The sequence below is a fragment of the Equus asinus genome, chromosome 10 (assembly GCF_041296235.1).
Source record: "Equus asinus isolate D_3611 breed Donkey chromosome 10, EquAss-T2T_v2, whole genome shotgun sequence".
Classification (NCBI taxonomy): Eukaryota; Metazoa; Chordata; class Mammalia; order Perissodactyla; family Equidae; genus Equus; species Equus asinus.
The window spans coordinates 13,819,462-13,835,917 of record NC_091799.1 but is presented as its reverse complement, the minus strand read 5'-3'; the positions used below and the strand labels follow the sequence as shown (position 1 = coordinate 13,835,917).

The following is a 16,456-nucleotide window of genomic DNA, read 5'->3' as shown; positions in this document are numbered from 1 at the left end:
GTACGTCAATAAAAGCTGCAAGAGGATTTAGGAGGCACTCCAATAAAAGAACCTTCAGGGGAATAAGAAAGACCTACTGGTTTACGCTAGCAAAATATGGACGTGAGTGTAAAATGAAGTGAGAATACGGAGAAATGGGGACTTGTCGAGTTAACGGACACTCCTTTTCTTAACGTCCTTGAATTATTTTCTAAGTTTTCTGCATAATGACAAATAGTGCCAGTCGAGTGTTGGCAATGTGCAACATCCAAAGAATATTCTGGATGTTCCCACTAGTCTCGTTCCACCAAGAAGAGCATCCGAGGGCTGGAGGCCATTGTCTCCTGTGTGTGGCCTGTGGTTGGGCCCAGTGCCCCGATGGCACCATGCAGGCCCCGGTGACCTCCAGGCTGGTGCTCCAGGGCTCGACGCAGCGGCAGAGACCTCGCCCAAACTCCCCCTTTTTTCTCACATTGGACCTTGGACTTGCAGTTTAAGTTGGGGCTTCCTGTCGCCAAACTTGTTTTCTTTATGAGGGAAACATAATCTCTCCAGCGCTGGGCTGGAAGAGCATGCAAATCAGCCTAACAGTGCGCTGTTTTGTGAGTTCTCGTCTTATGCAAAACCTCCTGAAATAAATCAGTCATCCTGGAGGCCGGAGGAGGCTGCGGGGCAGAGCAGGAAGGGGAGGGTGGGGCGGCAGGGCTTGGGGCTCCTCGCCAAATGGGATGAAATGTCCGAGACTGGCCACCCAGCTTTCCCCTTGTGACTGGGGACATCCTGGAGGTCCCCATGGGTCTCCCCATCTCCTCCATGGCCACCAGATGGCGGCACACGCAGGCCCTGGGACTTGAGCACAGCCCGCACGGGGGCCTGGGTGGGCTGGGGGGGTCTCCCTATCTTGAAGCACCTGAGTTCACTACCACCCCTGGGTGCTCCTTCACCCATTCTAGAGTAAAGTGTGGGAAAGTGCGAATTTGGCTTTACTTCTCAAAGGTCATCTCTGCGAGGACAAGAGGGGCCTCTCTAAGAGCGTGTGCAGCAGCTCACAAGCCCAGGGCTGTGCAGCAGAGTGCCCGAGCTCCCACGTGGAGCCCACCCTGGGGATGCTGAGGTTGTGTAGGGAGAGAAGGAAAGAGAGAGGGAGGGAAGGAAGGAAAAAGGGAAAGAAGAGAGGGAGGGAAGGAAAAGAAGGCGAGAGGAGAGGGAAAGAAAGAAAGAAGACAGAAAAAGAAAAAGAAAGAAAAAAGCTAAAGAAAGTTAAGCATCTTCTATACAAAATCAGGTTTATAAGTAAATGTTTTAACTTTAATTTTTTTTAATTTAATAATGTTACCATAACTTTCTTTTCATCCAGATGTTATTCAAAATTTCCGGAGAGAGAGAGTATTGCTCCGGGAGTGGAGAGTTAGAAATGAGAATTCAGAGTCCTGAGTCCTGGAAAGCTTTGATAAGCAAATACAGCCGCACTGCTCGCGCCCTCTCTATTGGCTGGTCCTTCGCCGCCAGATTTTGACACAAATAATCAGATTGAAAATCAGGGAGGGGAACAGAAGAGGAAAAAAAAAACACACACACACGCACGCACAGCGAGAGAGAGAGAGAGAGAGAAAAAAAAGGAGAAGTATCTGTTTGTGCAGAGAGTCACGAAGTTGACAGAGTGGAGCCGATCCCCAGAGAGAGGCTCCGAGGTTCCCAGCGCTGGTCCCGGACGGCAGACCTGGGCAAGAGGTGAGTGCTGGAGACCGTGCCTGCCGCTGCTTTTTCAATTTGCATGTCTGACTTAGATTGTTTCCAGGCAGGTTACCTAGTCCCTTTTGCAGTCATGGGAAGAATAAGGTGGGCAGGAAAATCTTTTAGAGGGTGTGGATTTTAGCCCTTGAAGCCAGGGGAGAAGAGGTGGTCTGGAGTCAGTCTTATCTGAGATGCTGCGAGCCTGTCTAGGAATTACGCCTTCCACCAGCTGTACATAAACACCCGTTCCAAAACTCAGTTTTATGCTGACAGCTATCACCGACGTGCACGATGTCATACCCACACCCCAGCTGTCCCAGGGCCCCGGGCAGAGTGTGATGCGTCCCCCCTCGGGCACAAACGGGCCCGTCCCCCCAGCACTCCGAGCCTTTTTTGTCTGTAAAATAAGAAAGCGGGATTGAGAGAACTCTGAAGGAAGTTCTCGCTCCGGCGTCTGCAGTCCCAGGCGACCTTCACCAACCATCCTGGGACACTGTGAGAGCAAGGCGCCCTCTCATCCTGAGGGCACAGGGGAGGCTGCCATCTCGTACTGCACTCCTCCTGCCTCCAGGAACAAGAGAACTGTAGACGGGAGGTGGTGCCTCAGCTCTGCTTTCCCCGTGATTGTCAGCGCCTTTTCTACCCATTTTTGGAGAAAAAGCCGAGTTAGAGTCTTTGGGGATAGATACTCGCTCTGCCACAGGTCTTATTAAGGAGGCGTCCGTGGAATCGCTGTGGGTATGTGCCTGTGAACGTTTGTCTGGAGAGAAAGTCTATGGCTTTCATGAGATTCTGGAGAGGGGGGCAAATTGACTTGCCGTCTCTGGTCGTGGAAGAGAGCTGAGCCGCACCTGCCCGTGGGGGCTCACAGCTCCTGCGTACTTCTCACTGGGCAGCGGGTAGAATATTTCAGAGTCTTGGTGAAGTGGTGAGTTTCTTGTCCTCCGAGCTGGTGGAGAAGGGAATCTTTGGATAAGGAGATGGGTAAGGTCTCTTCCAACTCAGATTTTGGGGTCAGTATGTTGGTTTCCCTGCAGAAAGTTCTTGGGGAACATCGGAGAGCGATACCTGGCTGAGGTCCGATTGACGGAATCACTCAAAACCAGTGCGGACCATTTGCTCAAGGCTCTCAGGAGCGTGGGGTGGGGTTGGGGGGCTCCAGTGGAGAGCCCAGGACTCCAGATCGGTCCCCGTGGGGAAGCGGCCTGATCGCGTGATGCTTCATTGTGACACAACCTCCCAACTCTTCTCAGAAACAACAGAAAACCTTACCCCTCCTTAGTCTGGAGGGAGGTTTTTTGTTCATTTGTTCCACGAATTCGAACCAACGGGAGCAACTTTAGTCTCTAACACAGAGATGCCCAGGAAGTGTTTTGTTCACGCCTTTTTTTTTTTTTTTTTGAGGTAAAATATATATATAACACAAAATTGACCATTGTAACCATGTTTAAGTGAACAGTACGGTGGCGTTAAGTACACTCACGTTGTTGTGCTACCATCACCACCATCCATTTACAGAACTTTTTCCATCTTGCAAAATGGAATCTCTGTCTCCATTAAACACTAACTCCCCATTCCACCTTCCCCCAGCCCCTGGCACCCACTGTTCTATTTTCTGTCTCTTTGAATTTTACGACTCTAGGTGCTTCACACAAGTGGAATCATATAGTCTTTGTCCTTTTGTGTCTGGCTTATTTCCCGTGACATAATGTCCTCAAGGTTCACCCATGTCGTAGCAAGTGTCAGAGTTTCCTTCCTTTTGGAGACTGAAATATTCCATTGTGTGGATAGACCACGTGTTGCCCATCCATCCATCCGCTAATGGACCCTCAGGTTACTTTCACCTTTTGGTTGTTGTGAATAACACTGCTGTGAACTTGGGTGTGCAAATATCTGTTCCAGTCCCAGCTTTCGATTCTTTTGAGCGTACAACCAGAAATGGATTTTCCCACTTTTGATGTCGAATTCTCTGAACTTAGGAGGAGAAATTTGAGAACCCATTCCAATAATCATAGTGACCATTCTCTGCTGGGGCCCCTGAAATGACCTGGGCTCACTTCCTCTGGATCCTGCATGGAAAGGGGTTTTTTTTTTGTTTGTTTGTTTGTGTTCCCCATGAGTCACGTCTTTAAATATAAAGGAAGTCCAAAGGGACCTCTGTAGCTGATTATGAGAAACAACCGAGTCTTACCCAACCTTGCAAAAGGGAACCCGAGAGATGAGTTTCTTAGTCAAGGTGGGCCGCTCTGGCACTGAAGATCAGCCAACTGTGCTTGGGATTTTAGAGCAAAAGGGAAGTTTAGAAATCTCTTAGTCCAACCGTCCCTTCTGAGAGAGAGGAAAACCAAGCCCCAGGTTGGCGGCTGACATGTGGTCAAGCTCAAGGTCACAAAATGAGACTCAGCCCCACGGGAGGCCTGAGGTGACTCGTTGCGTGAAAATCATAGGCCTGCTTCTCTGACCCCACTGGAAGTCGGGGTGCAGGGCCACCCCCATCAGAAGCTTCGGCCGAGATTCTGACTCAGGGTCAGGGGACCCTCTATCAAGATTGGGGGTTTTGAAGAGATGTTAACAATGAGTCTCTTTCCGGAGGCCCGATAGCATCAAGGCCTCTGTTTTATGAAGAAATCTTAGGCTTCTTTCACAATCTCTGCGCTGAGCTCTTTCTCAGAACGGGTTCGTGTGAATCAAAACGGTGTGGTTGTTAATTAACTACAGTATAGGTGATTGGTTCCTGTTTTTTTTTTTTTTTAAGCTCAGCTAACAGGGGCCAAAAGGAAGTTCTCCTGGTGTGCTCGGTCCCCACGGTGAGCTTGAAGGCTCGGCCATGGGGCTGGCTGTGCCACTGTCACTTTGCCAGGCTTAGCAGAGAGGACGTTCTGGGGAGGGAAGGGGGACGAGATTGGGGTCTTTGGGGGGGATCACTAGAGTAGGCCCTGAGAGTCACCTTCCTCCAGCTGGGGAGCCCTGGAAGCTGGGCGCCCTTCTCCCCGTGTGAGTACTCATGAACCCCAGAGAGTGTTATTGCTGTGTTGTCATCCTGGGGTCGAATCAGTGGACCTCTAGGGTCTTCTCAGGTTCTGAGCCCCACGGAAGACCAAAGCTTCCTAAAAGAGGCCTGTGCCCTCACTGGCCTGTCCCCCGGACACTCTTCAGGAACCCGTGTGGGGCTTTCTGGCGCCTGGAAAAGACATGAGGATCAGGGGAGTTTAATTTTTCCGCCATCTTGTCCTGCCAACCACCTTCCCCTCCCTGCTTGGGGAGGCTGTCTCCATCAAGCGCTGAAAAGGACCACAGATGCCGATGGGCAGAGCCCTAGGCCAGGAGTCAAGTCCTAGCAGGACAGAAGCCCTGGGCCTGGCTCTGCTACTGGCCCCTGAACAAGCCTCTTTCCTCTCTCAGCCTCGGTTTCCCCCTGTGACTCGGGAAGACAATCACTGCTTCCCTTGCCCCAGTGGATGCCAGATTCGGTGACATAATGCACAGTGGGAGCTTTGAGCGCTGTCTCGTCTTCCTCCTTAGTGTGTCAGCTCAGTTGCCTCCACACTGAATAAGTACCCACTCCCTGGTCTGATGGTCAAGAGCGTAGAGGCCTGGGGGCGGGCAACAGACTCCTGCTCTGCCTCACTCTGCCGTGGGATCCTGAGCCAGCCTCTAAGCCTTGGTTCCTTCTCTATAATGTGGGGTAATAGTGACTCAGCTCACAGGTCAGGACTGAGGGAGCGAAGGCCGTGCAGGCCCTGGCAGCAGGAAGAGTTTCCTGGTGCTCTGGCACAGCGGCTTTAATGCCTACCTTTGGTTCTAGTTGATTTCCTAATAAAATACTATGTAAAAAGAAAATCACCTTTTGATAGAGAAACAGACGATGGTCCTTGGAGGCCCCCCCCCCCAGACAAAAGACGAAGGGAACCTAGTCTTCTGGCCCTCCCTCAGTGCATGGGGGTCTCCTCCCACTCTCCCCAGGGGGCTTCCTAAAGCCAGGAGTTAGAAGGGGGAAGGATGGGGGCTGTGGGGAGCCCTGGCAGGGGAGAGGGAGGAGGCAGGAGGAAGAAGACTGTCCCTGGGAGATAAGGCCACCGTGGGCTGCCCGACAGGCCTGGGGGGACGGCGGGCCAGGCGAGCCTTGTGAGGTCAAAATCTGACAGCTGGATGGGACTCCAGAGGCCTTCAAGTCCCAGCCCCTCACTTTAGAGCCCAGAGGGGAAGGGCCTGGAGCAGGTCCCAGCTCCTGGTCCAGGGCTGGCCCCCATCCTTGGAGCCTGCTATGGGCCGAGCGCTGGGGATGCAACTAGACGGGATGGGATGGGAGAAGTGCCCATGCTCCCGAAGCTCCTGCTCCTGTGGGCTGAGACCCGCCCTCAGGCTCAGTGCTGCCACAGCCCAGGCACCTCGCTGAGCACTTTACACACTTGTTCATAATAAATAGAGGTCCCTTCTTCCCCAGAAATCCCAGGAGGTTGGGTTGTCACCCCATTTAGCAGATCTGGACACTGAGGCCTACAGCAAGGGGGGCAGCACCTGGGATGGCCCCTGGGCCAAGCAGGCCTCAACTCCTGATGCCTCCAGGGGGCTCTGGGTGAGAGGCAAGCAAGTCTGGGCACGATTGGGGGGGTCCCTCTTCTGCCCGGCTCTGGGTCATCTTCTTGGGGAAGGGGTGACCCCCGGGCCTGCTCCGAAGGCAGAGCTCCAAGCTGCCCTCTCTAATCTTCCTCCTCCCAGCCTGCTCCTCAACCACAGCCTTATCAGCCAGGCCCTGGCTGTTGTTCAGAGCAGCCCTAATCCCTTTCCCGCGCTAGGCCCTATCGCCTGCCCCTGCAGCCCTGCATGGGGCTAGCCCGGGGAGGGCGATGGGAGGGACTCCTCCTCCGCGGCCTGGGGAATGGGGCCAGCAGAGGAGCCCACAGGACCTGGCTGAGTATTTCCTCTAAAATTCTGCCCGGGTGCAGCTTGAGGGTGGGGAGAAGAGAGGACCACTGGAAGATGCTCCGGGTCTCCCAGGAGCCCTCAGGAGAGCCTCGCAGTCTAGGCACAGGGATGTGAGACGTTTGGGGGGGCAGGAGACACCCTCTGTCCCAGAGGGCTCTGCACGGAAGGCCAGGAGTCCTGGGTGGTCACGCTGGTCTGGGTCTGCCACTCCCCAACCCCGACGTGGGATCAAGGGCCAGTCCCCCCCATCCCCTGACCAGTGGGTTCAGTGACCGGGCTGGGCTGGGCTGGCCACTCTCAGCTCCTGGAGTTGGTGAACATTCTCCTCTTCCTCCGAATCTACAGAGACCTCAGGCCTCCGGGTGGGGTGGAGCGGGGTCTCCTCTGGGGCCTCAGACCCTGTACACAACTCCAATGCCCCCATCCACCCCCACTGAGAGTGAAGGCCCCTCTCTTTCTAGGGACCAGAATCTGGGCTGGGGCTGTGGATGAGGAGGCGCGGCCCTGCTCTGACTGCAGGGATCCCAGCTGGCATGATAACATGGATTTGCAATTGAGGTGGCCCCCTGGCTGCAGCCCGCCACCAGGCCCCCTGTGACAGGCACTGAGCACATACAATGCGCTCACCAGCACTACGCCCCTGGATGCCCCACCTTACAGAAAAGGGAATAGGCCCAGAGAGGTTAAGTTCTGCCTCAGACTGCACAGCAGGTGAGCAGGGATTCTAACCCATGCTCCTCTGACTCCAAAACCTGAGCCTCTGAAGGCAGATCCCAGTGGGGTGCAAATGGAACATTCTGGATGTGGGGTCTACAGTATGTCACAGTTGCAGACCCCCCTGCCCTTCCTTCTCTGCTCCCTGCTCCCAGTGCAACTGAGGGCATGCAAGTGGGAGCAGCCTGGCCCCGGGGTTTTCTAGAATTCGGGTGTGCTGGTTTCCTAGCAAGAGAGTAGTGAGTGGGGTCAGGATTTGTAGCTGCCATAACAAAGAACCGGAAAGTGGGTGATCAACAGAAACAGAAGTGTGTTGTCTCAGGGTTCTAGAGTCTAGAAATCCGAAATCAAGGTGTCAGCACAGTCAATTCCTTGTGGAGGTTCCATGGGGGGTCTTTTTCAGCCTCTCTCCAAACTGCTGGTGGCAGCCAGCAGTCTCTAGCATTCCTTGGCTTGTAGCAGCGTCACTCCAGTCTCTGCCTCCCTCTCCATGTGGCCTTCTCCCTTGTGTCTGTGTCCATGTCCAAACTTTCCTCTTCTTGTAAGGACACAGTCATACCGGATTAGGGTCCACCCTAACCCAGTGCGACCTCATCTTAACTTGATCACATCTGCAAAGCCCCTATTTCTAAATACGGTCATATTCACAGGTGCCAGGTGGACATGAACTTTTGGAGGATACTGTTCAATCCAGGACAGGAGGTGTCGGATTTCAGGAGGACGCTCTAAATACGGAGTCTTGTCCTCTTGTCCCTCCTAACTGTTCTCACCCTCTCCCCCTGTAGGGGTGGGACTCACACCGAAGATGCCACGCTCCTTCCTCGTGAAGAGCAAGAAGGCTCACACCTACCACCAGCCCCGTGTGCAGGAGGATGAACCGGTCTGGTCTCCTGCCCTTAGCCCCGGTGAGTGAGAGCTCAGGCTGGCCTCCTGCTGCACGCACCCAGGGCTCCCTGCCCCACGTGGTGGGGACGCAGCGGCATCCCACCCAAAGTGCCCCCTCTGGAAGCGAGAGGAGCTCAGTAAATGCTGATTGAATGAATGAATGAATAAATGGATGAACGAATGCACCCATCTCTTCTGACTCCTTGGAGTGATGAGAGCATCAGGATTGGAGGTGGTCCTCAGTAGCTGACGTGGGGGTCCTAATCAGAGGTCTGATCTAGGGCTGAGGTTGGGGTGCTCAGGAAAACCAAGACTGGTCCAAGAGTTCTCCTTGGGGATCTCCTCCTGGCCGCTACCCTGGGGCAGAGCCCCTGAGCATGAGCAGCCAGAGACAGCAGCACGTGGATCTCTCTCTGGGTCCCCTCCTCCAGGGAAGGGTCTACCCCGGCTCCCTGCTGACTTCCCAGAGCTGTAGCTGGTGGCTCTGACCATCTTGTCTCCCCACAGTTGTCAGGGACCAGGTCCTGAGCAACGACCCTGTCCTCAGCACCCTGTTCCCAAACCAGTGCCTGGACTGGACTGATCTCAAACGGGAGCCGGGGCTGGAGCTGGACCCGAGCTTGGCCAGGATGTCATCAGCACCAGGTACCCTGCTATTCCCCAGCGAGTGCGTGGTGAGTGGAGGGTGGATGGGCTCCTGGAAGCAGGGACCTTGGAGTCAGGAAGGATCGGCAAGGTCCCCTGGATGCACTCTGAGCTCTTGGGCTTCTGCTTGGACCCCTCCTGGACCGGGAGCTCATTCCCAGAGGAGGGCTTCCATGTGGTGGGTCGGAGGGGGCAGCTGGGCAGGCCGATGCAGCGAGGCGGTGCTCAGTGGGGGAGCGGGGTGCGATTCTGGGCTGGAAAGCTGAGGGGCCACGGTGAGGACGCAGACCTTCCCTCACGGTAAATATTTGGGGCTTACCCACTGACACCCTCAGCATGAGGTCACTCAGAGGGTGGTGGGGAGTGGCTGACCTATTTTTAAATGTCACCGCCATGTATGTGTCCTACTCTCCACAGAGGGCTCCGTTGTGATGTCCCGACCCCAGGATGGGGACTTGCCACCCTCTGACTCACCCCCGTTCTATAAGCCCAGCTTCTCCTGGGATGCCCTGGCCTCGTCCTACAGCCACAGCTACCGGCAGGCCCCCTCCACCATGCAGTCGGCCTTCCTGGAACGCTCTGTCAGCCTGTACGGCAGCCCCCTGGTGCCCAGCACCGAGCCGCCCCTGGACTTCAGCCTCCGCTACTCGCCGGGCATGGACGCGTACCACTGCCTCAAGTGCAACAAGGTGAGCAGCCAGGGCACGGGAGGGATCTCGGGCCCTGCTCTCATCCTTCTCCTGCACCCTGGCAGCTGTGGGTGCTCACAGCTGGGTGTTCCCTGTGCTGTGAATCTCAGGTCCCCTGGTGGGATCAAGGATTCACTCTGTTCGTCCTCATCACCATTTATCAAGCCCTGACTGTGTGCCCAGCCCTGTGCTAAGCACTTAACATGCATGAGCCCTGGGAGGTAGATAAAGGGCTAAGATTCGGAGAGGTTGAGCCATTTGCCCAAGAACACACAGCAAGTAGATATCAGAACCAGCATTCAAACCTGGCTCTGGCCAACTCCCGGTTCTTAACCACTAGGCTATTCAGCCTCTAGATAGGGCTAGGAGGGACCTTCCAGACCCCTCTCCCAGCCTCTATTTTACAGACGGGAAACCTAGCCACAGAAAGGGAAAGAGACCTTCCTAGGACACACAGCACACGCCAGCAGAATCGGCAATCCAGGGCTCCTTCCCTTGAACACCTCCCCGTGGCTGGAGCTGGGGGTGGGGTTGGCCAGCAGACCGCAGGCCCATCTCCCTCTCTGCGGCCCCACTGGCCTCATGCTCTGCCCCTGCCCCCAGGTATTCTCCACCCCACATGGCCTCGAGGTGCATGTCCGCCGCTCCCACAGCGGGACCCGGCCCTTCGCCTGTGACGTCTGTGGCAAAACATTTGGTCACGCCGTGAGCCTGGAGCAGCACACGCATGTTCACTCCCAGGTGGGCAGCTGGCCCAGCCTGGGGCCCCCAGTTCCCACTCTTGCTCTCTGCTTCTCCCAGGAAAGCCTAGGGGCTATGGCTGGGTCTCTCACTGTCTCTGACACAGGGTGACACAGAGCCGGGGTCCTTCCCTATCTGCCTCCTCCGTCCGGGTCCCCAACACCCGCCTGTAATCCGGTTCAGTCCCTGATGGACCATGAACAGTTGGAAGAGGCTCTTGGCCCATCTGGGATTTGGGGGGCAGCGAGATGCTCACAAATCATCCAACCCCCTGAGTGCCCAGGGCAGGGGTCCTCACCTTTGCAGCCCTAGACTCTTAGAATCCTGGAGTCAGCCTTAAGGGTTCCTCTCGTCCCACCTAGTACCCTGGAATTAGTGTCCATCCCAGGGAGACACTGGAGCTGCCCTGAGCCGCTCACACCTGAGTAAACGGGAACGACCTGGTGGGAGACGCGTGATCATGAGCACGTCCACGTGCAGCTGCTGGCTCAGTTCTCAGCCTCCAATCCTGCCGACAACCCTTTGAGGTCATTACTATTACTGTTCCAAGGTACAGATGAGGAAACTGAGTCTTAGGGAGGCTAAATGACTCCCCTAAGATCATGTGGCTAGTAAGAGGCAGAAGCCAGAATGGGCCCTGATAATTCAGACTCTTAGCTAAACCACTGCACAGCCCGTGACCATCCCTGCCTCAAGGAACTCACTCTGGGTTAAGGGAAATGAAATGCGAATCCCCCAAAAAGCTCCCAGCTCAGTCGGTCCATTGGGCAGTCAACAAACATGTCTTGAGGCTTATTTTGAGGGGAATACTTTGAAGGTTACAAGGAAAAGTCCCACAGGAGGCCACTCAGGCACAAAGCCTCAGCTCCTCCTGGGACGCAGGAATGGGGTGCCTGGGTCCTGCTCCTCCAGGCCCCGTCCTCGAGGCCACCCCAACGGAGTGTCCTGTTCCTCAGGGGATCCCGGCCGGGTCCAGTCCTGCGCCCAGCTTGGCAGTCCCGGGTCGCGAGGCCCCGCCCGAGCCTGATCCCCCGGGGCCGCGTTTCCTCCGGCAGGAGCGCAGCTTCGAGTGCCGGATGTGCGGCAAGGCCTTCAAGCGCTCGTCCACGCTGTCCACCCACCTGCTCATCCACTCGGACACGCGGCCCTACCCCTGCCAGTTCTGCGGCAAGCGCTTCCACCAGAAGTCGGACATGAAGAAGCACACCTACATCCACACAGGTGAGGCACAGCCTCCGGCAGCCCTGGGCTTCAGGATGGCGCAGGGTCAAGCTACCAGGGGCGGGAGGGCGTGCTCCCCTCCAACAGGAGGCCTGGACACACTGTGTTACTTGAGTTCACTTAATGCATAGAAAAAATATTGGAAGGAAGGAGCAAAAGTCAACACTGATGATTTCTGGATTCATCCATTCATCCCTCCACTCATCACTTCTTCCTCTACTCATCCATTCATTCATTCTTCCAGCCCTCCACTCATCCATTCATTCCTCCACTCATCCATTCATCCCTCCATTCATTCATCCCCCTGTTCATTCATTCATTCATTCCTGAGCTGTTAGCTGAGTGCCTCTTTTGCTCCTGGCCCTGTGCCAGATGCTGGGCTATATGGATAAACAGGACAGACCTGTCCCTGCCCTAACCCGGGTACAACGCAGTGGGTGGAGGGGGCCAGAGTCATATTTTTGCATGTCCCCCTTTTCTAATTACCTTCTAAAATGCATGGGGGCTGTCCGTGAGATAGAACATAATGAAGCTTGGAGAACAAATGCGGGGCATTGGGGCAGCAGGCCCGGTGCGGATGGCCCTGACCTGGCCTTGCTGTCCCGCAGGTGAGAAGCCACACAAGTGCCAGGTGTGCGGGAAGGCCTTCAGCCAGAGCTCCAACCTCATCACCCACAGCCGGAAGCACACGGGCTTCAAGCCCTTCAGCTGCGAGCTGTGCGCCAAGGGTTTCCAGCGCAAGGTAGACCTGCGGCGGCACCGCGAGAGCCAGCACAACCTCAAGTGAGGCTGCGCCTGCACCCTCCCGGCTTCTGGCTAGCTTCCCCAAGATCCCATCCCCTGGAGGGAGGCCAGCCTCACGCACCCAGATCCCCAGTCTCCTGGAGGCAGCACTGGACAAGAGTCTTCAAGATTGTTTTGAGACTCACGAAATTGCTGTGTGAACTTGGGCAAATTGCTTTCACTCTCTGAACCAACATTTCTCCTGCTGCAAAGTATGGGAGCTGGGATGGATTTTTTTCTGTGCTGAAGTTGTCTACAGGTGTAAAAACTCAGGTGCCTTTCCCAGGGCAGAGCCTAGAAGGCCTGAGTGGCCCCAGGTGGACAGGAACGTCAAGAATAGACCAGAGCTGGGACCCACGGAAATCCTCCCCTGCCTGCTGCCCACTGTGCTGGGATCTGGTCGCCTTGGTTTTCGTGGGCCTCTTTCAGGCTGCCGTGAACAGCCAGAGTGGCCTCCTGCCCCAGCAAGAAGCTGAGTACCCCTCTGCTTCAGCTGGACGTGTGACGGCCGCTCGCTTTGGACTGGCACTCAGCAGGCCCTGGGCATCCCGTTCAGCTGTCAGACCATGGGCTGGAGAAACCAGCAGTTACTGCTGTCAAAAGCCTGTTCCCCTCCACTGCTGTAAATAAAAATAAAGACACAGGTTTACTTACATTGGGCCAGCATTTATGAGGTACCTGCCAGGTGCGAGCTGGTGCACGGGGCTGGGGAGGGAGGCGGGGACCTTTGGAAAGCACAGGAAGCCAAGGAGTTGCTCACAGACAAGTTGGGAGATGTGCGCCCAGACCAGACTGGTAAGTGCTGGAAGAGAAGCATAAGAGACACATGCAAACCGAGACCCTTGGGAAGGGCAGGTCAGCGCAGTCGGGGGCTGCATCAGTGTCCTGTGGCTGCCATAACACACTGCCACGAAATTGGCGGCTTCAAACAACACGAATTTATTCTCTTACAGTTCTGGAGGTCAGAGACCCCAAATGAGTCTACTGGGACCAGACTCCTGGGGTCCGCAGGGCTGCGTTCCTCCTGAAGCCTCCCGGGGAGATCTGTTTCCCCATCTTTTTCAGCTTCTGGAGGCCGCCGCATTCCCCAGCTTGTGGCCACTTCCTCCATCCTCCAAGCGCATCCCTCTGACCGCTGCTTCCATCATCCCTCCTCCTTTTGCTTTTGACCTTGCCTCCTTCGCGAAAGGATCCTGTGATCGCATCGGGCCCACCTGGCTAACCTGGAGTAGCCCTCCTATCTCAAGGTCCTAATGTAATCCCTAGGGTAGCTAAGTAATGGCTTGCAAAGGTGGCATCCTCGTCCCAGTCCCTGGAGCCTGTGGGACTTTGCCGATGTGATCCCGTTAAGCCTGGTGCCGCCTCTCACAGCTGTGTGACTTCAGGCTGAGCTCCCCACTCTGTAGAGTGTGAAGGTGACAGGCCCTTCCCGAGGGTTGTGGGAAGGATTCCCCATGACAACGTGTGTACAGCAGCACTCAGGGCCCAGCACGTGGTAGGCGCTGCCAACCTGTGAACCTCTCCTTTCAAGTCCTGCCCACACTACAAAGCCCGCTCAAATGCCACCTCCTCCCTGAAGCTGTCCTTGGTCATTCCAGCCAGAAGTTCTTCTCCCACCTCTGAACACTGAGCTCCTTGGGCTCCTCGCTTCTGGCTCAGGACCCACTGTGCCTGGACTGACAGTTCTCTGTGAGCAGCTCTCCCCTCTGCTAGAAGGTACTCTCTCTGGGCCCTACCCCTCAGCAGCAAGCCCATGCCTGGCCCACAGCAATGGACACTTCTCAATGAGTCACTTCCAGGTACTGAGCTGGATCCAGGGTTTCTACTCATCGTCTCTAACCTGCACAACCCTCTGCAAAGGAGGTGTCATTATCCCATTTTACAGATGGGGCAAGTGAGGCTCAGAGAGGTTGGCCAACTTCCCCAAAGTCACACAGTGGGCAAGTGCAGAGCTGGGATCTGATTCCAAGTCTTTGAGTCTCCATTTTCCTTCCTCCCAATGACACCTGCAGGTGTTTCCTTTAGTCCTGTCCTCAGCTGTGAATCTGTGGGGTTCTGCGCCCCCTGGGGAATGGTACGTCCCTTGACTCCCAGGCTCTGGGTTTGTCTGGGCAGGAGTTGGGTGGCAAACTTCATTCCAGAGACCCTTCCTGTTTACTTTAGCCAGAATTCCCCTAAACAGATCTGTCAGGTGCGCAGGGGGTGGGTGCGGGTTCCAGATTTGCATGGGAGGCTGGTCTGGGCTCCACAGCAGCACCCAGTTCGAGCGACGCAGGCCTGGCTCCTGCAGTCAGAGGAGGGCGGCCTCTAGCAGCCGGGCCATCAGAGCCAACGGAGCTCGGAGACTGAGGCTCCCTGCCCTCCTCCCGTCCATCTGCAGAGACAGTGAAGCCCAGAGAGGGCAAGGTTCTGGCCCAAAGCAGCAGGCCAGGCCTGGAACAGGCTCCTGACCCCCCGGGGTGAGGGACCTGCCCTGCACCTCCTATGTCAGGGAAAGTGTGAGCCTGGGTGCTAGGGACACACGCGCACACACACACATGCGCACACACAAGCACAGAGGCTGGTTTGCATGCTCCTTGTTTGCTAAACAAAACCACACCAATATGGGGATTTCAGCCTCTTCTGCAGCAGGGCTGGGTGAGGAAGGGAAGCTGAGCCACAGGGGAGCCAGACAATTCGTCTTTCTTTTTCGCTGAGGTTCAGGGAGGGGGGATGTAGATCGTGGGCCCCTCCACTGAGTGCCCACAATGGTGTGGGGGGGACACTGCAGCCTCAGAGCAGTGGGGGCTGGAACCCCATGTGCATATCAAACAGAGTGTGGGCAGGTATGGGGGCCTTGAAACCTGCTTCCTGGGAGGTGTCAGCACCACATGGAGGGGCCTGGTGGGGGCTCCCCCAGCCCCAGAAGGCAGTCATTGGGATTGGGGGATGCTCAGAGTGCTCCCTGCTCCGGTGCCCTGAACCAGAGAGCAATGCCCCTGCCCTTCCCCATCTCCACCCCTCCCACTGCTGCAGGAACCCCAGGGCCATCACAGGAAGGATGGGGAGGATGGGAAGGATGGGGGAGGAGGGGGATGGTGGGGGAGGATGGGGAGGATGGGGAAGGAGGGGGAGGATGGGGAGGATGGGGAGGATGGGGGAGGAGGGGGATGGTGGGGGAGGATGGGGAGGATGGTGAAGGAGGGGGAGGATGGGGGAGGATGGGGAGGATGGGGAAGGAGGGGGAGGGTGGGGGAGGATGGGGAGGATGCGGAAGGAGGGGGAGGGTGGGGGAGGATGGGGAGGATGGGGAAGGAGGGGGAGGATGGGGGAGGATGGGGAGGATGGGGAAGGAGGGGGAGGCTGGGGGAGGATGGGGAGGAGGGGGAGGAGGGGGAGGGTGGGGGAGGATGGGGAGGATGGGGAAGGAGGGGGAAGATGGGGGAGGATGGGGAAGGAGGGGGAGGATGGGGGAGGATAGGGGAGGATGGGGAGGAGGGGGAAGGAGGAGGAGGCTGGGGGAGGCTGGAGGAGGCTGGGGGAGGATGGGGATGGTGGGGGAGGATGGGGATGGTGGGGGAGGATGGGGGAGGATGGGGGAGGCTGGGGGAGGATTGGGGAGGATGGGTGAGGATGGGGAGGATGGGTTTCATGGGCAGAGCTGCGGCCAAGAGGAGGCTTGCAGATTGGTGCCAGACAACACGACAGCAGCAATTTTCACTCCAGTGGGTGCAGAGCTCCCCACCGAAGTTCTATCTCCTTCAGGATGCGGGGCTGTGCTCATCATACTGGGACTGGAGGGGCCCAACTCAGTGGGTGCAGTGGGGCGCCACCCAGCTGCCTGTCCATGATTGGAGGGGCGCTGAATCCCCCCGTCCACTTCCACGTCCCACCATCTGAGTCACAGCGTGTGAACTGGTGGGCACTGTCCAGCACCCCCTGTGAAGACAAGGACACAGCTTCTCTTTGCTACACAAGGGAACAGGCCCAGGGAGGGGACGGTGGCCCTGGTCATACCAACTCTTAGCAGCAATGCCACACAGAATCCAGGTTTTCCAACCCTGAGTCTAGTGGTTTTTCTGCTAGGGCCATGGGGTTGATTGCCCCACTCCAGGGGACTCTGTTTACGTAGGAGATGGTGCAGATGGTGGCCTCTGAAG

At 56.4% G+C, this 16,456-nt stretch overlaps 1 protein-coding gene across 2 annotated transcripts; it reads left to right on the top strand.

Moving 5' to 3' along the window:
- Window positions 1-1,537: 1,537 nt before the first annotated feature.
- On the top strand, window positions 1,538-12,972 carry GFI1B (growth factor independent 1B transcriptional repressor). 2 transcript variants are annotated; one of them, XM_014863378.3, is made up of 7 exons: window positions 1,538-1,710; window positions 8,139-8,258; window positions 8,746-8,883; window positions 9,301-9,572; window positions 10,176-10,313; window positions 11,369-11,534; window positions 12,143-12,972. In XM_014863378.3, exons 2-7 carry the CDS (start codon window positions 8,159-8,161, stop codon window positions 12,319-12,321), a joined length of 993 nt encoding a protein of 330 aa, XP_014718864.1. In that variant the 5' UTR covers window positions 1,538-1,710; window positions 8,139-8,158; the 3' UTR covers window positions 12,322-12,972. The 2 variants fall into 2 exon arrangements, with proteins under 2 accessions (XP_014718864.1, XP_014718863.1); XM_014863377.3 differs by having other exon boundaries at window positions 1,566-1,710; window positions 11,270-11,534; window positions 12,143-12,971.
- The last annotated feature ends 3,484 nt before the right edge of the window (window positions 12,973-16,456 follow it).

Excerpts from the sequence above, each read along its gene's own strand:
- GFI1B (XM_014863377.3), top strand. The coding sequence starts at position 8,159 with ATGCCACGCTCCTTCCTCGTGAAGAGCAAGAAGGCTCACACCTACCAC. Across the intron at positions 8,884-9,300 it reads CAGGATGTCATCAGCACCAG|AGGGCTCCGTTGTGATGTCC; the intron begins GTACCCTGCTAT and ends TACTCTCCACAG. Across the intron at positions 11,535-12,142 it reads GCACACCTACATCCACACAG|GTGAGAAGCCACACAAGTGC; the intron begins GTGAGGCACAGC and ends GCTGTCCCGCAG.